General features: G+C 39.2%; 1 protein-coding gene across 16 annotated transcripts in view; it reads right to left on the bottom strand.

The window, feature by feature from the left end:
- nfia (nuclear factor I/A) overlaps positions 1–22,857 on the bottom strand; it is a 508,381-nt gene that overhangs the window by 143,640 nt on the left and 341,884 nt on the right. For all 16 annotated transcript variants that reach the window (XM_020525466.2, XM_020525335.2, XM_020525596.2 and 13 more), the window contains exon 6: positions 15,240–15,367. In XM_020525466.2, the coding sequence (XP_020381055.1) occupies positions 15,240–15,367 (128 nt within the window). The remainder of the gene's footprint in view (positions 1–15,239; positions 15,368–22,857) is intronic.

The raw sequence follows: 22,857 nt of genomic DNA, 5'->3' as shown, positions 1-22,857 counted from the left end.
AAAAACTTCAGAATTCAATCTTTTCACCCTCTGCCTACTTCTCCTGTGGCCAAATACACATATTCACTTCCAAGCATTTTCTGGCAGACTGAAGTAAGCAGTCTCAATTGTAGCATTTTCCAAGATTGCCATTCATAAATGATGCCAGAATGAAATGAATACTTTTCTATTTCGAGGGAGGACTAGCCTGCTGCAAATGTGTAATGTTGTGAATTTTTATGAAGCAGTTTGTATTTTTTAAAATATCATAACTTTGCACTCAAATGTCCAAATCTTCAACTTTCAGACCTAATGCTAGATAATAGAAGCCTCAAGGGAGAATGAGGGGGATTCAGAACGTGATGGTCCCATTCTAAAAATCAATCCACTGCATTGACTTTGTCTGTAATTGATCCTTGCAGGAGTGGGAGAGAGTTGGAATTTTAAATCAAAGGACTTTCTTGTGCTTCTGCCCCTGGCCAAGATGGCAATTTATAGGTACATCCCATTTGGGGGTTGGTCCTGGCTGCTCATCTCTCTTCTGCTGTAATCTCCCCTTCCTCAATGTCTTTGAAACATTTGATCCTCTCAGGATCATCCATGACCTATAGCCACTATAGTAAACAAGATGTTTTCATAGTGAAGACACTTTGAAGAAGTATTAGTGGAAGACATTGGTGCAATCTCTACTGGAGACACTTAGAGACATTCTACATAATTCTTGCCAACATTTGATGTACTCAAATCGTGTATTTTCCTTTGAAATTCCCACTACATTAGTAACTTACTCCCCAGCTCCTTCACAGTCCCCTCTTTGGCAGACTATAAGACTCCTCTGGATGTTCTGTGTACAGTTCTGTAATTTCCCCCACGTGCTGACTGTAACGCAATAGGTAGTATAATAATATTTCTGCAGAAGCAGAACAAGACAAAGCAGAGGAAAGTACACAAATTGATTTCAAGAAGGAAAGAACAAAAATAGAATTAAGAGAATAAAAAGTAGAAGTGGAGGAGTAGCAAGGCAGCCACTTCTTTATTTACACCCACAATATCCTTAATTAGAGGGGTGTGGGTGGTTGAGTTTTATGTTGAGCCTCAGATTTAAAAAAATTTAAGAAGTCAGTGAATTAGATCATTTTGATGATATGTATTGTCCGGAACATCATTTAAACAGAATAAGCCAAGAGTTAGAAGTGAACATTAAAACATAAAAATGAAATAAGATTTGAACTAGAACAAAGGGATTTTACTCCAAGAAAAAAAGAAGGCCCTCCCACACTTGGGAACATAGAAAGTAGGAGCAGGAGTAGGCCTTTCGACCTCTCAAGCCTGCTCTGCCATTTATTATGATCATTGAGCTCAATACCCTAATCCTAACCTTCCACCATATCCCTTGATCCCTTTAGCCACAAGCACTAGATCTACCTCCTTCTTTAAAACACAATGTTTTGGCCTCAGCCACTTTCTGTGGTGAATTTCCACCTGCTCACCGCTCTCCGGGTGCAGAAATTACTCCTCATCTCAGTCCTAAAAGATTTACCTCTTATCCTTAAACTATTACCCCTAGTTCTAGGCTCTCCCACCATTGGGAACATTTGGTTTCCCTCCCAAAATATTGAAAATGCTCATGTCTCCTTTCAGAACACCTTCATCCAGATTTCCTCAAACATCATGAGACCTCAAGTAGCCAGCATCTGTCACCACTGCTCATAAACTCTTTGCCATAACATGGGAGCTCGAGAGCTACAGTTTTGAATGACTTATACAAACATTTAGTAATGCTGTAATTCATCACTTTTTATAAAGATTGAATTGGTTTATAAAATTTACCATGGGATAGGAATTGCTCACCATCGTACAAAAAAAGAAAGGAAATAATTGAGCACATGTAGCATCGCTTACAAATCCTTGTAGGAAGGGCTGTGAAGCAAGACCTTTCATGTGAGAGAGGCCTTTAGTAGTTGGAAAAACAAAATTATTTAAACATTGATTTAGACTGGTTCAAGTCCAAAACAATGACCATTCCAAAGAAGGACAACATTTTAAAATTAAGGGAACAGTTCTCAAAATGAGAGAACTTTGGGAGATTTTATTTATAGATTCTACACCTGTGTCTTTTAACACTCAAGGATAGAAAACATCTGATATCATTATTTTCTTCATTGCCGTTATTAACTTTGCTGAAGATCCCTCCACAGATTCAATTTTAGTTTGCTTGGAATGTCAGGTATAATTGTTCAATCAGCCCACCAAAACACTTGCCTATGCTGTGCGATTGTCATAAACTAATTTCATCATCAAATAGTTTAATATTTTGGATGTGCTCCTGAAGAAGGGAAAAGTTCACTCTAGTTTTCAAAAGTTGCCCAACTTGTCAAGCCAGTTTTATTTATCAACAACTTGATTCAACGGTTTAAAATCTTTCCGTGATGTGAACTGACCAAATCTGATTTGGTCTGCTGACTGCTGGAAAAGGCACAACGTCACATTCGACGGATAGTTAAATCACACAGTCCACCCACCAATTAAATCCTCATCTAGTCTGAGAAAGCTGAGACCCTACAGAGTGAAAGAACTATATTGAAACGCATCTACACGGCTTTCTCACTTAGCTTCCAGATGTTGCAACAAATGCTCTTATTTATCTTGTTTGGGGCCTCTGTACATTACAAATGCAAGGAGGTACCTGAAATGGGAAAAGAGCAGAGCAAAACTGCAGTCTAAAAAGAAATCAGCAAAGTGTAACTGCAATCAATGACAGATTAAAGTCATCTACAAAGTCAGCACCTCAGGTCATTCGCACTCTGGTAGGTAGGGAGATGGGAGGAAACAAACAAAAAACAAGTTTAAAAGAAACCTGAGGGATGTAGTATTAAGATATTAAGAGCCAACTCTGAAGACAAGACTGACACTTTGCTGGGCTTGGAGCTGGGATGTATTTGCCTTTGCTTTAGAGAAATTATGATGGATGTTTCTGGCTTATGTCATTCTCTTTGACAACTTAATGATGCAGTATTAACAACATTTGATGTATCTGTAAAGAACCCCAGCCCCTCGCCATTTCCCACGATAGCATTCATGACTAAAGTATGTCTAAATATGGAACTGCACACACATATTATGGGGCTATGGGTGTGACTTTTCACAAAGGGCTCCCCACAGTTTCACCATAACTTCAACAGAAAAATTGTGGAATGCCAGATAAATGTCTTTTTGCTGCTTTGCTGTGGTTTCTGCTGTTCTCCCAGCCAAGTTATGGAGAAACGTGCAGGAAAACTTCTTCAGAAATTCACAATCTACACACTTTATCCTGAAAGCAAAGGATTCAAGTTAAACAGTCCAACTGGTGTGTCATTTAATAATACTAAATTCTTTCCATAAAATATTCAAATGTAAACATTCTCTGCCTGCTGACCCATGGAAAAGACTCAGCTTGTTTTAGTTACAGTTTATCATTTTTCTCAAAGGAGCTACAGCTGCAATATGGTCTTTCCATATGGCTGGTTAACCCTTCAATGACCAAGGTAAGAATTGTTAGTTATAGAGTTTTGTACATGCCTGTCTTTACTGTCTGCTATTACCTATGATGAATCATGTTGAGCACCAGCAGTTTTGTTGAAGGGTGATGGGATACCTCACATAAAGAAATAATCACTGGTCTCTAGCAATGAAAATAATACCTGGAAGGAGCATTTTGAGGAAAAAAATGCTTTCTTTTGATGATAATGTTTTGATGGTTTTGCTGCAATATGAATAAATTAAACTACATTTGGCTTACTCTCCATTGCGGTGTTGCCAGCAAATCATGTGAGATGGGACTGCCCACTAGTCCGTTCCTGTTTAGATCTGGTCAGGGTCATTGCAAAATTAAGGAGGAGCTTTAAGCAATATTACTACTGTCTACCTGAGGTTGTCACTGGAGAGTGGGAAATTTGGGAGAAGACTATGATGGAGTGGCATTGTCACCAGGCTAATACTCCAGAGACCAATGTTTTGGGTTTGAATACCACCACAGCAGATAGAAAGTAATTTGAATTCAATTAAAATCTGTTGACTGTCATAAACTGACGTCTGGTTTGCCAATGTCCTTCAGAGAAAGAAAACTGCCATTCTTACTTGGATTGGTCTATATGTGACTCCAGGCCCTCAGCAATGTAGTTGAATTTTAATTGGCCTCTAAGTGGCTTGTTATGCCATTTCAGTTGTAACAATTGCTACAAAGTCTAAGAAAGGAATGAAATTGGATAGAGCACATGGCTTCAATCTAGGAACCAGTAACAATGACAAACTGAGGAAGGGTCACCAGACCCAAAACGTTAACTCTGTTTTCTCCTCCACAGATGCTGCCAGACCTGCTGAGCTTTTCCAGCAACTTTGTTTTTGTTCCTGATTTACAACATCCGCAGTTCTTTTGGTTTTTAATGACAAACTCAGCCCTGTCAATGCTGCAAAATTGGCTGTACCAACATCTGGAGGCTGATGCCAAAAGCGGGAGGGCCGTCATCCTCACTAATCTATCTGATGTAGTTAAATCGGGCATAATAGTGTCGGTAGGAATGCCGACTGCATAATCTTACGGACACAAAGTCCCATCTTGACTTTGAGAATACCCTCCTTCATGTACTGTGGCACTATCACCATGCTGAATAGAGTTAGCAATACAAGACTGGACGTCCATGAGATGCTGTGGGTCATCAGCAATAGCAGAAATGTAGTCCAGCACAATATGAAACCTCATAGCCTGGCATATCACCCATTCAAACATTAAAATCAAGCTAGGAATCAAAGCTGGTTCAATAAACAGTGAAGAAAGGCATGCCAAGAGCAACATCAAGCAAACTTAAAGATGAGGTTTCAGCTTGTGAAGTTACGACATAGGACTACTTTTGAGTGAGAAAGCATAAGCAGCAATAATAGACATGGCTAAGCAATTCCACAACCAGTGAATCAGACCTAATCTCAGGCATGAATGGTGGGTGAATGATTAAAGAACTCACTGGAGGGAACAAATATCCCAAAAATCCCCATCTTCCTTTGCAACAATCTTCAGCCAGGAGTGCTGAGTGGGTGTTCCATCTTAGCCTCCTCCAAAAGGTCCTCAGCGACACAGATGCCAGTCTTCAGCCAATTTGATTCAGTCCACGTTATCAAGAAACAGCTGGAGGCACTGGATACTGCAAAGGCTATTGGCCCTAATAACACTCCAACAACAGAACTGAACACATGTCACTGGGTGAAAATCCTGGAACCCCCTATCTGGCAACTTTGTGGGTCTACCTACACCAAATGGACTGCAGCGGTTCAAAAAGGCAGCCTACCATCATCTTCTCAAAGGCAACTAAGGATGAGTAAGAAATGCTGACCTGACTAATGATGCCCATATCCCATGAACGAATAAACAAAGTTACAATTTGAAGCAGTGTATACAACAGCTGCCCTTTTATCCACAGTATTTATGTTAAAGCTGTTGGAGCTGAGTAATGACATACAGGCATCAAGTTCACTTGGTTTATGTTCTCCATGACAACAACGAGCTTGTTCAACGGAACTGGTTCTTCTTTAAAATAATATAGTCATAGTGGATGGCTGCACACAGTAGTATTCTGTTTGCTTCCTGGATAATAGTTACTGGCATTCGTAGAGATGTTTTTGGTGGTCTGATACCACCGCTGTGTTGTAAACAAATGCAAACATTTTATTCATGATGTAGTCAGAAACACTATCCTTTAGATGAGATCTGCCCTCTTAGGTACAGTTAAAATATCCCATCATCATCAAAAGAGCAATGAAATGCTCCTCGTGTCCGAGTCAAAATCTATCCCTTAGTAAACAACACTGTCAGGATTATTGATTCATTGAGCTCAGTTTAAGCATGTTTGTATGCAAATTGTTAGCAAGCAGAAGAACGTCACATCTTATAAGCAGAAGGAGGCCAATAAAGAACAGATAGAAATAGCCATGAATACAGATCCACAGGCCTCCATCCTTCAGCCCACAGGAGGAGGAAGCCCTGGAATTATTGGGAAGGCGTAAAGAAGCAATAGTAGACACAGGAGTAGAGGGGGAGCTGCGAGCTGCAGGGTCAAGGCGCTTGGTAATCAAATACAACGGCAGACACTGATGATGTGTGTTTCAGAATGTGCGCAGTTGGGTACTTCAACATTTCTCAACACCTTGGGTCAAAGAACACTAAATCAGACAGGTTTTCAATCTGGTTGTTATCCTCTATTGGAAAGTATATTTGCACAATTGGTGGGGTCATGATCTTTTTTATCAAGTTTGACTATCATATTTCTTGCAGCTAAACATCAATATCAAAGCTCACGCATGAATACTGGCCATCTCACAGAATGACAGAATTGTTACAATGTAGAAGCAGGCCATTTAGCCCATCGTGTCTACACTGGTTTTGTGAGCATTTCAGCTTAGTGCTAATTGCCTGCCTTTCCCCCATAAGACTGCATAGTGTTTCCATTTAAATAATCATCCAATGCCTCTTGAATACCTCAATGTGAATTCACTTTGTGAATATAATTTGAAAAAATATAAAGGAGTTAAGAGTGGATTTAAAAAAAAGTGACAAAATCTTCAGTTCTAATTGCAGCTTGGAGATACAATGAGTCAATTAAATGGTTGCAAGGTGCCCTTAAAGAGACACATGCTCAAATCTACAAGATAACACCTTAGGATCCCATTCCACTTTGATTTAGCTCCTATTAACTCGTTAAATTGTGCAGTACTTTAGATGCTGCTGGTTTTTGCATCATCTTAAAAAAAGGCACCAGCAATTCCCATTTTATCTTTGTGGATTAATTCAAAAACAAACTACATTTATAATAAGAAATAAGTCATATTTAATTTACAGCCATGTTACTTCAAGATGATTTATGTCATGCAAGTAAACATGGCAACTGTTTTAGGAACAGAAAGTACTGCCAGTGATTGTTAATGGTACATGATTACTGCATTAATTGCACCATTGTTGATTTCATTGTGCCAAGTCATGTTGTAGATTGTATTTCTGACATTAATCTTAACCCTTCAATTGCTTCTTTTCTTTTCATGGGAACAAACATTAAGGAAAAGCATTGGTGCCAGGGAAAGTACAGGTCACTTCCATCAATCACCTACTACTTTAACTTTGCAACAATGGACCCAATATTGTGATTGTACCAGATAAGCCAGAAGATTGTTGCTTGGTGTAAATAACAAGGTGGCATCTGGCTCACACAAAACTGCTTCGTGTAAGATGAAACAACAGCACACACTTCAAGCCCTTTGTCAAGTCTAAGCCAGCTTTGCATTTCAGAAAGATTTTTAATTAAGCACCTTCAGAAACATATGCTAAAATATTAAGATCTGATAAATCTCTAATCAGTCACTTAATTGTATTCATTTTTAAAAAGTTTGAAAATGAAGAATACATAGATTTTTGTGGCAATGTAGGATATTTTAGTATAATTCATTGTGGAAGGAAAAGTGAATTTGCTCAATGCAGAGCTTCAGGTCTCAGCTGTGCTGTTATCAACACGGAGGAATTGCAACCTGAGCATCTGCCCAGAAGCAAAAAGGGAGGAGCATCATAAGGTTTAGATTATCTATCTAAAAAGACAAGGAACAATTCAGAGTGAAAACATTAACTGGAGAAAGACCAATTTCAGCGGGAGAGAACATATCTGGCCCAGCTAAATGAGAATCAAAAATTAGCAGACAAAACTATAATGGATCAATGAGTTGCCTTGAAAGATGAGCTGATTATGTGTGGTACATTTGATAAGGGGCTAAGGTGGTACAACCAACACCAAAAGTTTCCCTAGGAGTCGTCAGTATCAACTCCTGACACCATGAAGTCTCATAGCATCAGGACAAACATGGGCAATGAAACCTCTGAGTATTTCCCACACCACTTCAGCCGGTGGCTCTATGCTCCTCCTATTTTTACTACCACTTGCATGATGGGTGACAAAGGGCAGAATGTACTCTGGGTAGAGGAACTCCCTGGATGACAAAAGGGATGGTAGGATGAAGAAGGAATCGAGTGCATATGATAGATAGCAGGAGATAATACATGTGAGAACCAGGTTGAATATAGAAGGTTCAGAGGTGAAGGGATAGAAAGAAATAAAAAAGGTAAATGCATAGAGAGCATGGGAAAAGACTTGTAGCTAATGTAAAAGGAAATCCTAAAGTCTTCTCTGAGCATATAAACAGTAAAATGGCAATAGAAAGCTGGGTCTGCCTAATTAGGAACAAAGTGGTTTTACAGATGGAGAGGGGCAGAGATAGAAAATGATTAATAGAAAATAGAAAATGTTTGCTTTGCATACCATGGAAGAATAAGTTGCTTAATAAGAGTGAAAGAGGTCGTAGTTGAGACCCTGGATGCTAATAATTGACAAAATAAAAATTGATGAGGATGCAGTATTAGAAAGGTTTGGGGAGGCGGGGGGGAACGGACTGTGCTTAAATTTGATCAGTAGCCATAAACCAAGGAGTCTGAAATGTGGAAATTACAGAGATACTGGCCGTACCATCCTTGAATATTGTTTATACAGGGGTGCTTCCAGAGAACTGGAGAATTCAAATGATATACCCTTGTTCAAAAACTTTGTAACAATAAATAAAGCAACTATTGGCCAGTCAGTTTAATTGCAGTGGTGGGAAAGCTTTTAGAGATAATAATCCAGGACAAAATTAACAGACACCTGGACAAATGTGTATTAATCATGGAACACTTTCATTGATTTGTTCAAGGCAAATTCTGCTTGATTAATTTGAGTATTGACATAGAGAGGATTAATCAGGGTGATGCAATTGATGTGGTATACATGAACTTCGAAAAGACATTTGATAAGGTGCCACGTATTGAGCTTGTCAATAACATTAAAGGATCTCACAAATTAAAAGAAACATTAGCAACACAGATGCAAAATTGCCTGAATGATAGGAACAGAATAGTGGTGACTAGAAGAAGGTGTATATTTTTCTTAATAAGACCTTAATTGATACTGTATTGCAGACAGTTTCAAAATTTGCAAATACTTTGCAAGTATTAGTGCAATTGCACTCTGAGGAGGATAATGATAAACTTCAAGCGGGCACAGAGAGGCTAGTAGAATGTGAAGATATCTGGCAAATTAATTTTTTTTGCTAAGAACTATTCAATAATACATTTAGTAGAAAAGCTGAGGGGATAAAAGTTTTTGAGAAGATTTGTAGCTTGGGTTGTGGATGAGGTTGTAGACTTGCTCATCGAGCCAGTGCATTTGATTGCAGATGTTTCGTCACCCTGCTAGGTAACATTGTCAGTGTGCCTCCGGTGAAGAGTTGGTGTTCTGTCCCGCTTGTTATTTATATGCCTCGGTTTGCTGGGGTGGTTGGCATCACTTCTGGTTCTGTTTTTCAGTGGTTTGTATATCAGGTCCAGTTCAATGTGTTTGTTGATGGAATTCCGGTTGGAATATCAGGCCTCCAGGAATTCCCTGGCATGTTTCTGTTTGGCTTGTGCTATTATGGATGTGTTGTCCCAGTCGAATTCACGTCCTTCTTCATCTGTGTGTATTGAGACCAGTGAGAATTGGTCGTTTCTCTTTGTGGCTAATTGGTGTTCGTGTATCCTCATTGTCACCTTTCTTCCAGTTTGGCTTATGTAATGTTTCTCACAGACCTTGCATGGCATTTTGTATATTATGTTGGTTTATTGGTTGTGGGTATGGGATCATTTACATTTGTCATAATATACAAAATACTATGCAAGGACTGTGAGAAACATTACATAAGCCAAACTGGAAGAGAACTGATAATAAGGATACACCAACTAGCCACCAAGAGACACGATCGGTTCTCACTGAACTCAGTACACACGGACAAAGAAGGACACAAAACTGGGACAACACATCCATAATAGCACGAGCCAAACAGAGACATGCCAGAGAATTCCTGGAGGCCTGGCATTCCAACCGGAACTCTATCAACAAACACAGTGAACTGGGCCTGACATACAAACCACTGATAAACAGAACCTGAAGTGATGCCAACCACCCCAGCAAACCGAGGCATATAAATAACAAGCGGGACAGAACACCAACGCTTCACTGGAGATGTACTGACAATGTTACCTAGCAGGGTGACGAAATGTCTGCTATCAAACACACCGGCTCAGCAAGCAAGGCTACAACCTCAGGCTGAGGGGAAGAAATATTAACTGAAGACTGCAGTTTGAAAGGGGTTGAGGAAGCCAGAGTCTTGGAAGTGTGCAGACCATAAAATGTTGATGGTGGTGTGGTATTTTAATAAATCATATAGAATCTTAGGATTTATAACTAGAGGCACAGAGTAGAAAAGCAAGGAGGATATTATGAAACATAACAAAACACAGATCTGGCCTCAACTGCGGTAACGCATCAAATTTTGGGCACTGCACTTTAAGAAAAACATGAAGACTTGAAAGTGGGTGCAGATAAGATCTCTAAGAATGGTACCAGGAATGAGAAACTTCAGTTATGTGTATAGACTGGAAGAACTATGATGGTTCTCCTTAGAGGAGAGATGGTTGACTAATTTGTTCAAAATTGTGAGGTGCCTGCACAGAGTAGACAGATGTACATGTTGGTGGAAGGGTTGAGAATAAGAACACGCCAATTTAATTCAACTGACAAAAAACCCAACAGCAATCCAAAAATGAGCACATTCTAGAAGTTTTAAAAACTGGTGGAACTTTGATTCACAAACGCTGCAACAAGGCACTGGTACCAGTAGATTCCTGACACGTCCTTCTGCTCTAAAAATAACAAATTCTTTTGTCAATGAAGCTTCACCTCAAGCAGTTGCTCAGTTAGACAGTTCTGTGCAACTTCTAAGTGGCCCAGACAAGAAGCCATAGATACCATGACATCCTAATACAGCAGATTCACATTCTTCATTCCAGGGTTGGTTTACAATCATGGGAATGGTCGTAGGTAATTAGATAATTTAGTGTAAATTATTCCATACCTTAATAAATATACCTTTCGAATGTTCCACTAACATAAATTATGTACTACTCACAAGAGCAATTGCTTCCTCTTAAATAGTTTAATAGAATTATAGAACAGGTTTACATAATATTAGGATAACTTACTGTAGAATGTACCATCCCATTAAAGTACTCCACGTGCACTATTATTTGCAAATCTCTTTTACACAGAGAGGAAAAAAAGACTTTGATTTAAATTGCTTCAATCCAAATCTTCATGGAGAGCAAATATTTCACGTTGAGAAATAAAAAGATCCACTCAGATCAATCAAAACTTCAATGAAGCGTTGCGTGACTGATACTGTGGGGATCATAGCTTTTAACTTCTTTATAGTGTCTGCTGAAAAGTTCAGCTTTTCCACTCCAAAAATGTGAAAGGCAATTAAAAACAAAAGCCATTCCTGGAACTCCCTAATGGCTAAATTTGTAAATACACTGTCTAGTATGGCAGTGCACCATACAGATGAAGAAAATTCCAAGACAAAAAGCTGAAAGAACTGCAGATGGTGGAAATCTGAAACAAAAACAGAAATTGCTGGAAAATCCCAGCAGGTCTGTAAAGAGAAATCAGAGTTAATGTTTCAGATCCAGTGACCCTTCTTCAGAACAGTTATTTCAAGAAAATTCCAAGGTTTGTTTTCAGTCTGTGGAGTTGCTGGTTATCAAATCATATTGTGCAATTAGCGTCAGCACCCACTGATTCTCTTACATGAAGAATGGCTAGTAATGGGCAGTGTAATAAATGATATGGAATCCAGTGCTTTCAGAAGAGGAAGACGGAGCTAGGGGGATATTCTCCTATCAAGTTGAAGAAATTAACAATTCAGTTGAGTACTCTGTGTACACTGGTGCAACCTATTAAATGTCTCATCACACATCAGAGGTTTTATTGTATCTTTTGCACTCCCATTTAGTAGATAAATACAGTAATGCAACATTAATAGTTGAAATAAGCTGTCATATGTTGTCACAAAGATCATTGCTTGCTCAGGTGTCAAGAGCAAACTCCATGTATCACTGAACACAGTTAACAGGCAGCAAGCTTCTACTAACATCACAGTGAAATAAATGCAGACAGCCCCCATTAGCCATAACTGAAACAGATCATCTAAATAGTTCTTCATTTTAAGTTTTAATACACGTCAGGATTGTGCATGGGCTGGCAAACATTGCTAATCTTAATAGAGTGTTTGTACTTGTTCGCCAAGAGCATGTTAAATTTTTGGAATTGAAAAAGCATTCGGATTTGACAGCCACTTTGGACACATGTATGAATGGGTGCATTTGGAAAAATCCTGTCCATTTTTAACAAGAGGTTTGGCTGACGGTAACCATCCTTATGGCATATAGAAATAACTGCACAGATTCAGGACGTACCACCCAATTAGTCTATGCTTGTGTTTGTGCTTCACACCAGACTCTTGCCAGTTTACTTAATCTCACCTGACCACATAATCTTCTATTTCTTTCTCTCTTATCTAGCTTTTCTTTAAATATACCTATGATCTTCATTGCAAGTTTCACAATTTCAACATTTCCTAGTAAGAAATTTCTCCTGAAATCCTTATTGGAGTTATTAGTGACTATCTTATATTCTTTTATCATGTGGTTTGATGCCACACATTGAGTTTAGATTCAAAATAGACTGGTCAAGGTTTTTGGCTTAGACTTCAAAATAACACCATCTACTACACAATAGTACTCAATACTGTATTACATGGTAATCATATGTTGACCAGATTCTTACATTATTTGATATTGTTAAGGTCTAAACTGTCTTCTTCTTGTGTCCATGTATTCTGAAAACTCTTATTCTAGAGTGTTCTAGCTCTGCTGCGCTGTGCTATTTATTCTTAGTGGTGTGCAATTCTGTGACATTATCTTAAGGTTGCTGCAGAGACCCAAAGCCCTTACACAACGTTTATCATCCTGCATTATGAAATTTATTTGCACACGTTAAGCTTCAATGTTAACAGCATTAACGCTTCACGGTAACTTTAGGTTCCTCCAATTCTATTTGTTCATTATTAAAATTACTGCAATTGAGATAATATAGGGACTTATAAACATGATCTACAAACAAATAAATAAATCCCCTTTTCTGTAACTATAAAGACCCACATTTCAATAGCAAGAATAGCTACATGATTGCATTGTTTCCTATCCCCTCTTCACACATGTTGTGTGTGTCAATAAATGTAGAAAACCATTGCTGGTTGGGCATCATTTTATTTCAATGCATGATAATCTCAAAAACACCACAACTGCTTTTGAAACTTTAACAATGTATACTGGCATTCTGGTACAATGTTACAGTAACAAATACCATACTTAAATGAACTTTTGGGATTTTTCACTTTCTTTAAAAAACTCATCAATTTCCTTTTTCTTCAAGCAACAGCAAGTACAAACAAACACTGCCGCTCAAGCCAATGAATAGTAAATGCATAAGAAAAATCAACTTAATTCAGCAGTCCATTTTCCTCACTATCACTACAATGATAATATTCATTTAGTATTTTTAAAAAGTACTTGAAATATCCGAAGGTCTTTCACAGGGATATTGTAAAACTAAGTATGACACTGAGCCACAATAGGTAATATGAAGTCAGAAGAGGATTTAGGAGTTTTCTTAAAGGAAGCAAGCAAGATAGACAGATATGAGAAGAAATTCCACACTTTGGGGCCAAGGCAACTGAAGGCACAACCATCAATGGTGGAACAATTAAAATTGGGATAGATAACAGGTAAGAATTAGAGGAATGCAAATATTATGTAAGGTTATGAGCTGGAAATGAATGAGAAGGAAGGGGTAAAGCCATGAAGGGATTTGAAACAAGGATGAGAAGAGAATTTTAAAATTAAGACATTGCTTGACCAGGAGCCAATGTGGATTAGAGAACAGAGAGAGCTGATAGTGGAACAGGACTTGGGAATTTATAGAGTAGGATGTGCGATATGGGTGAGATGTATGATCTTGTAGTCAAGTCTTGAAATAACAAAAGTATGAGTAAGGCTTTCAGCAAGCAAATGAGCTGAGACAGGGTGAAGTTGAGCAATGCTGCAGAGGTGGAAATAGGCAGTCTGAATGATGGCATAAATATGAAATTGGAAGCTCAGCCGAGGATAAAACACTAACGTTGTGAACAAATTGGCTTAATTGCAGACAGTTGCCAGAGAAAAAGACGGAGTTGGTAAATAGTGGATGAAGTCAGAAGTAAGGAGCAAAAATAATGCTTCTGTCTTCCCAATATTGAATTTGAGAAAAGTTCTGCGCATCTGGTATCAGACCACCAGAGAAACTCTCTCTTTCCTATTTGGCATTTTGATTCACCCATCTGCTTATGATTGAAAAAGTCATTGGCAGAGAATCAAACTGATACCCTCCCATTCTGCATTTCTATGCTGTATCAAATTTATAAAGCAATACATTACGGGACACCAAAACTTTGTGGAAACAAGGCTTGACAGCAGTGGCTGCTGTAATCATTAGTATTTAATTAATTAACAAACCCTACTTCATCTACATTAAAATATATACGTCTGTAATTGAGAACAGGACAGCCTTTCTTCATCATTCCTGCAAGGATCAAAGATTCTTCGCAAGCAAAATCAGCTAGCGTACGTAAACCCTAAAGGCAAGAACTGACTTGATCAGAAATATCGATTTCATTGACCCATAATCCATTTGCTTTGTAAAATTCCAACTGAAAGCACCAAAAAAATCATCTTGTGCATGCTATACTTAAGAAAAGATCACAAATCAAAAATGCTCTGTGTTTTTGGCTTTCAGATGGTTCAAAGTACTGTCTCAGGTATAAATTTACAATCCAAATTGGGTTATGTTACTTACAGTGACTTGCTGATGGGAAACAATAAAAATATGAAAATAAATAACAGCTTATGTAATTTTCCTGAGCAAAAATAGAATTGAAAGTGTCCCATGGACTCTGAAATCACCAGCAAATTCTACCAATAGTTCAGAAAGATAATTTCAAAGACAAGCCCTGAAGGTTATTTATGGCTCTTGTAAAAATGTACCTCATAACATTTCCGTTAACTTATTATTAACAACTGTAGCAGTGTTTTACAAAGGAATGAATTCTCAGCACTTTGATAAATTTTACATTATACTCAAGATATGTCAACAAAATCACCATTATTCCTCTACATATGATTGATAGTCAAAGCTGAATGCTTCTGCAAATTGTCAAACATTTGTTTGAGAATCAATTGAGCCGCTTACCTGGCTCCACCTCATGCCAACCACTGGATTGACTGCCACTTCCCGGAGATCGACCCTGATTGGTATAAAAAGGTTCTTCACCAGGGCTGTCCATTTCATCTTCCATTGATTTGTGGCGCTTTGTAGAACTGCAATAGGGAAATAAATGTCAGGGCTGTGCAGTAATACTCAATCTACGTATGCAAGACCACATTAGGGCCATAGTGTCAAACTGCATATGCTGCATTTACTGCATTGCATTCGTCAAAACCTGTCACAAATTCATGGTCAATCTCTATTCAGCAGGTCCTGTCAGGAATGCACAATCATGTTCAGTTTGTATGCACAAGAGCCTGTTGGGACGATAGAGTCACATTCAATCCATTTAGGCTGAATATCTTTACATGAGCTGCCACTTATATTCATATAAATAAAAGATTTTATTGTTCATGCTCACATTTACTTTTACTTTAACAACTAGTTTCTGGTTTAGACAGGAAATTGCATACAACATAAGTCTTACAGAAGATTAGCATGTGCCACAAAGTATCACAGCGGAAGCAGTTAATGCACCTAGCAATAAATGGTAACTCATTGCGTACTTCAGGTAAAGATTGTTACTTCAGTTTTTTTAAGCAATTATGATTCTATAAGTGGCATCCATTGATCTATTTATTTTCTTTCTATCATTTCTCTTCAACCAGCTGTGGTCTTGTATGCTATTTTTGAGATAAGACTGATGGTGAAAAAGTAAACAAAAGTGCTGTTCTTAACAATTACCCCTGTTGGTAGAAACTTCAATAAAGACAAACAGAGCTTTGGTTTTCCAGTCTACACAAAAATTCAAATGTCATAGTTGATATTTAGAAAGGATGCCTGTTAAAATTTTGTGCTAATGTAATATGTACGCCCTCAAAAAAGAAATTATTTTTGTACAATATTTCTGTGAATAGACTATTCAACATTTAGTTAATCAGACATTAAAAATTCAAGGATCAACTTTTCTGTTTGAGTTACAAGGAGTTACTATTTTTCTTTGGTCAGTTCAGATGAAAGCAAAGAAGAAAAAAAAACTACAAAAATATTAACATTTGAAAATAAAAATATGAAATTATGATTTACAATTTGCATTTTCTATACTATACCTTTTCTCCAATTGTGTCAAAATAATGCAGACATAACTTATTAAAAAGTAATGTAAGTTTCAAATCTCTTGAACAAGGATGCTTTAAGAGATGCTTTCAGGCTGATGGTGGTCTTGCCCACTAATTGGAGAACTGGCAGGGAACCCTCAGTACTTTGCAGGGGAGGCCTGATAGAATCAACTGTCCTTCATATACTTATGTGGCCAGGGCTGAGCCATCCCCGTGATTGAGGTTTCCAACTGCGGAAGTCCCACCCATCAAGAGCTGCCTACTAGTCAGAGGCTGGCAGCCTTATCATTGCTGCCAGTGCCAGTGGGAGAAGTGACTGCTGGTGGAAAAGCATTCACAAGAGGCCCAGGATTATCATGGCACCCTGGACCAGAGATGAGTGAGTGTGGCTTAAGGACTACAGGGTGAGAAGTGATGGAAGGGTTGGGTGGGGGGTGGCAGGGGGTTGCAGGAGAAGTGGGATCAGAGCAAGGGAATTTAGCTTTCAGCAAGCACCCTCACCTCCACCCCCAATACCAGGTTTCTGATCAGACGCAGATTACTTAACTACAACTAACTCCTCCCCCACCTCCAAAACTCAGAGTCCACAGGTCCTGCTGGCTGCCCTTCAGAAAGCATGGTAAAGCTATACAGCTCCCTTTAATCCCGAAACCATGATTGAGTTGTGGCGGCTTCAGGGATAATGGGTCATTAATGAGGCTAATTGACATCTCACCACTGACAGCAGGTAGTGCCATCTCAGGTCTTCTGCCTTCAAACTTAGTCAGGTGCTGTTGCTGCCACATGCAGTCTGATGCGATGTCTTTCCTACAATGAAAAGGACCCAGTCACCCGGCTTCCCACAGCAGTGGGCCGTATTAAATCCTTCCCACTGGGTGGAATTTCAACTCACTCAAAACCCATTCACTTCCACAGTTAAAAGGTGGCCCAGAAATGATATCAGTTCAAGAATCTCACAAGGTACTTTGTTGGGTTTGCAACAGAAGAGTGCGCAATGACAATGATACTGCCCAGAGAGATTTTAGAATTTTCAGATTCAAGTAAAATTTCCAATTTCCTTCATCAATAATGTAATTAAATCTATTTTTTCGGTTCTGGTCTGGAGTCTGCTCGCAAGTCAGTTTGTACACAAGTCAGAACACATAGCAGGACAATACAAAACAGCCGTTTGTATGTTGGATCCTTAAAATTACACCCATGCACGTGGTTGCATTTGATCTACAAGCATTCATAAGTTGGACATTCATACGTCAGAGACCTCTTGTACCTTCCCTTACTCTGTTGAAGGCACCCACTCATGCTATGAGAGTCTCAGCACTGAATGATAGCAGGATACTTGAACATGAGACATCACAGTTGACCCTGCACTCTATAGACAGGAATTGCTGAATAACAACCTTGAACAGGAATCCTGGCCTCTTCCCAACCTGGGAATGCAGTGGCATATTGTAGCATGTCCAACAATGTGGTACAGGTGATTACCATATGCCAAAGGCAAGTCTGAAATTTAGCTGAGTTATTGAGAAGAATCACAAAGCAATGTGCTGTAGATATAGTTTCCATGCTAACAGATCAAGCTTCTAAATGTCATTCACAGCCTGAAAATAACTCCAAAGTAACAACTGCACCCGTTTAACTGTAAAATCAAATGACTTATTTTTCTTTTCTATTTATATCTACAAATAAATGATCAGATGAGACCAATTGGTGCACTTATAGAGAAACTAGATAAGCACAAGAGGGAGAAAGCAATGGAAGGATATGATGATGTGGCTAAATGAAAAAGGATGTGAGCAGTCCAATGAGGAATAGAAACACTCTTATGGATCTATTCTGCCAACTGACCATCTGCTGGATGCTTTGTAACAGCCTGTACCAATGCAACTGAATCTCCACCATGTTACTTCAGCACATTACCTCTGAAAGCACTGAAATCATACTTCACTATTCGCAATATGAACCTTACCCTATGGGAATTTCTGAGGTCCTTTTATTTACATTAATCAAGTTGGCACATGTCCCTGCTGGTACATCTGGAGCCCGTGGAGGGAAGGGCAAGTAAAATGCAATGTATGAAAGCTGTGGTGGATAATACTGGTTAGACTGGTTTCAAAATATTTCAAGATGCTCCCTTTTTAAGAGGATTGGTATCAAACTCTCTGATTTCCATCCTGGGTTTCTCCAGCCGTGATCCTAAGCTACACATAAATCATCCACCCTTTGCAACTTCAGAATCCAGAATCAGGAAGCAAAAAATCCAGCAGATGACTCTCATCCAGTCACCTCACCTCTTTATAATGCAAGGCTTCCAAGGGATGATGGAACTGTTGTGTGCAGCGTACTCAAGGGAAATTCCTCTGGTTCAATACTTACACTCACATGACACAGGAATACTCCTGGTCCGAAAGACATTTATGGCCAGTACCGTTATAGGAATGGAATAATTAACATTTGATGATAATTTAAGTATTGGAATGTAAAACTACCAAATATTATTCATTCTTTTAGGCATGGAATTACTTATGAAAGAATTAAAACAACATTCATGAAGGCGGAGTAGCTTCCACAACACACACATGCTTTAAATGTAGGAAATATATGCAGTTTCTGATGATAGAATTTGCTTTTGATAGGAGAAACTCTCATAAAAGACCTGGAAATTCTTTTGGTTTTAACGTCACTGAGGATGGTTTCTTATCAGCTCAGCAAAGGTGGAGACATTATTGAAAATTGCTCATCAAGTTGGCTGTCCAATGCATTTCTTGGCTTAATTTTACTGGAGGTGACTGTCAAAGAAACCAAAAAAAAACTGTTCCATAGAGACAAGCAGCCAGTGAGGATAATTACGACCCCACTTAGGTCCAAATTCCAAAACCTGCTAGCATATTTCCAACGTCAGACACCGCTTTCCCTCACCTTCTGAATCTGGAGCCTAGTCATCATTCAGACAGCCTGTATAGGACCATCAGAGCTCCTTTCAATTGCACCCAAACACAATGTTGCTGTGCAGAGGAGGGCCCAGTCAGAGCCACAAACAATCCTCCTCCTTATGGATGGCACAGACAGCTATGAGCATTCTTTACTTTTCAATTTTGGTTATTGCTTCTGAGATACCTCAGAGTTGAGGTGCCCTCATTGGCATTGCATTTCTCAGCAGCACCCATCTTGCCCTGGGAGGCTTTTGTGCTGTGGGCTCTTTGATGGGACCTCCCAGTGTCCTTAATGAGACAGCAATCATCAAAGCCACCTTCTTATTGACTGGCCATGGAAGATTCTTACCCATTTCTTTCACATAGGAACAACCCGGAAATGGTTTTCAAACAGGGCCTCCCTATCATGCTTGCAAGATGAGATTTTGGGGTCTACAAGCTCTGAAGTAACAACTGCTGCTGTGGAGCTGGACTGATTCCTGATAGTTCCAAAGCCTCTTTAAAAAGCTCATGTTGCTTTTCCACAGAGGGCCAACTGCTTACTGAGGCTTGATTCCTGCAATATGAGATCCTGTGTGAAAAGACAGGGATGCATCTGCCATTCTTTTCAGCTGTGAGGTGGTGCTGAAGGGATGGGGAGATGATGGAGAGGGCAGGGAAGGACAGATGGTGGTGAGGGGAGAGGAAGGTGGTCATTAGGTTAGGGAGGGAGAGTGGTGATGAGAGGACAGGGAGGAGGAGGACACCCCCACATCCCTCCTGCTTGGCCCAATCCCACCTCACCCCAACAGACCCAACTCACTCCTCTCAACAACCCGACTGGACCCAGCCATGCCTCAAAACGTCCAGCGTGACATATAGCCCTCCTCCCCTCCCACACACTCTTGCATGGTTCTCACCCAGCTGGAATCGCACCCCCTCATCCACCTGGCACTCTATCCCTCACTCACTTGGCATCCTATTTCCCATTCACATATGAGACATTTCAACCTCAATCCCCCTTTATCTAGCCACATACCACCATACTTCCTCACTTTGTGCACAGATACAGAAAATTAACACATTGCTTTAGCCAACAATGAGCAAGTGGGGGATAGATAATACATAGCATGTGCTGGCAGGAGACTGTATTAGAGACGTTGAGGGAGTCTTGCTATGATTTATACAGTGGGTCATGTGATAAACTGACAGGCACATGCACAGAGGGACAGAGAGGAACTCAAACTCGGATTAGTTCAGTTCTGCATTGGAAAGTTCCAAACTAGTTTGTCATTGAAGGGTATTCTCTGAAAACTGTCCCAGAACCCTCTGAATCTTTATATTTCAAAGTCTTTGATCCCATACATGAAAAGTACATGAATAGAAAAGGTTTGGAGGGATATGGGCCAAGCACAGGCAGGTGGGACTTGTTTAATTTGGGATTATGGTCAGCATGAACTGGTTGGACCGAAGAGGCTGTTTTCATGTTGTATGACTCTATGACTTACCTTTCCTCAACCACTCAAAGTGCCTTTGTGACTTTTAACTTCTTAAGCACAGCATAAAAAATCTGTGAGAGTCAGCCTGTGACATTACTCTGGCACTGAGTGGATTTCTCTGAAGAAGGATCACTGGACTCGAAATGTTAATTCTGTTTTCTCTCCACAGATGTTGCCAGACCTGCTGGGCTTTTCCAGCAGCTTGTGTTTTTTTATTTCAGATCTTCAGTATCGACAGTTCTTTGTTTTATTTTATTTGCGTAGATCTCTCCCTGGTTTACCACCAAGGACACATTTGGGACAGACCAGACTTGGAATCTAGATGGCTGGGAATTCACTGACAGATAATTCTGTAATTTTAAAGAGGACTATCGTTGGTTGAATCTGTCCCAACAGTAATCAAAATATCTGGGCCATTTCTCGAACTGGAGATTTCACCTTGATGTTAAAGATGAAATTGGATTTTCATTAAAGGTAGCAATTTGTCTGCATCCACAGGCAGATTCCACTGCCATTTTTCTCTCTGCTGTAATTCAGTGTCACACCAGCTTCCTCTTTAATGTTTTCTAACAATCCTGCAACTACACTGAACCTTAATGAAAATTCTTTGATCGAGCTCCAGCTGACAATTGTAGTAACTAAGACATATTAATGAAGCTTCTGTTGTATGTCCTTGACACTACAAATGTTGCAACTGCTCTACATTTTGCAATCCATTAGCAGGAATTTTCCTCATTTATCACAAAATCCAACCTTGCTCACAAAATATTAGTGGTGTGAAAGCCATACAATTTCATTAAGAATTAAACATCTGCATAAATTATCAAACCACCAACAGAAGGATGGACACCTTGTACCAGTGTGAAGCCAAATCTGTACAATTATGGAATCTGCTTTCAAAGCAACATATAAAAAATGTCATTTGTATATATCCAATCACTGTAGCAAGATATTACATCAGTAAGCACTGAAGGCCTTTTCACACAACCCTTATTGTATTAACATGATTTTGATTTAGTGCGATCCATTCATAAAATTCATGCTTTTAAGTGGATGGTATAATGCCAGCTCATGTCAAAAGGTTCATATCAATCATCCTCACAGAAATTCTAATCACAGCAGCAGTGAGTGCTATAAAAGTTAACTGGTACCCCAAAAGGGTGAGACTGAAGAACAGGCACTTAAGGCCACCAACGCATACATTCTAGCCAGCATTTCTAGAGCACAAATAAAGGCTCAGGATGTGGTCACCCATCTACTTACCTGTCATAGGGGTATACAACACAGAAGGCCATTCAGCCCATCGTGCCAATGTTCTCTCTTTGAGAGAGATATCCAAAACCCCAGTTCAAATCTCACATACTTGCAATTTTGTTCCCCTTCATATATTTATCCAATTCCATTCTGAATTTGTTTCCATCCAACTTTTAGGCAGTAAAGTTTAACCCACAACATTTTTTTTTTAAATTCTCCGAATTCTTAAACCTGAGCCCTCTAGCCAATGAACATCCTACTAATAAACAAAGGGTCGCTGCCCTTGAGGCATTGACTTGGTTTTTCTCTCTACAAATGCTGCTGAGCCTCTCCAGCTATTTTTGCTTTTATTTCAGATCTGAAGCATCCTCAGTTCTTTGTTTTATTAACCTGCTAATAGAACTAATTTCTCCACTTTCTGAAAATTTCAATTTTCAGCACATCTATCAATCTTATCCTTCTCTACTGTAAGGGCTGTGTGTGCGTTATCCTGAGGCTAATGACTGATGAAGACAAAAGTGTTTTCTCTCAAGTTCTCTACATTACACAACCAGTCACAAAATTGGAGGTCTCAATTCCCTGATACTCTTCAGTGCATTCTGTAGCATGCTACATCTCAGACTTTGGTTGATGCTATACTTATGGAGGCTAAAATATGGGAGACCAACCAGAAAAATGATGAAATAGTCAAGTCAAAAAGTAACAAAATGAATGTTTTAGCTTAAACAGGAGGCCAGAGGGTTATCGGAATATCAGATATGATAGCAAGGTTGTGTACAAACTGGTTTAATTTGCCAGTTTGGCTTTTGCCAAGGAGAAAGAT

The sequence above is a fragment of the Rhincodon typus genome, chromosome 10 (assembly GCF_021869965.1).
Source record: "Rhincodon typus isolate 14 chromosome 10, sRhiTyp1.1, whole genome shotgun sequence".
Taxonomy (NCBI): domain Eukaryota; kingdom Metazoa; phylum Chordata; class Chondrichthyes; order Orectolobiformes; family Rhincodontidae; genus Rhincodon; species Rhincodon typus.
The sequence above is the reverse complement of the archived record's forward strand: the minus strand, read 5'-3'. Positions and strand labels throughout refer to the sequence as shown.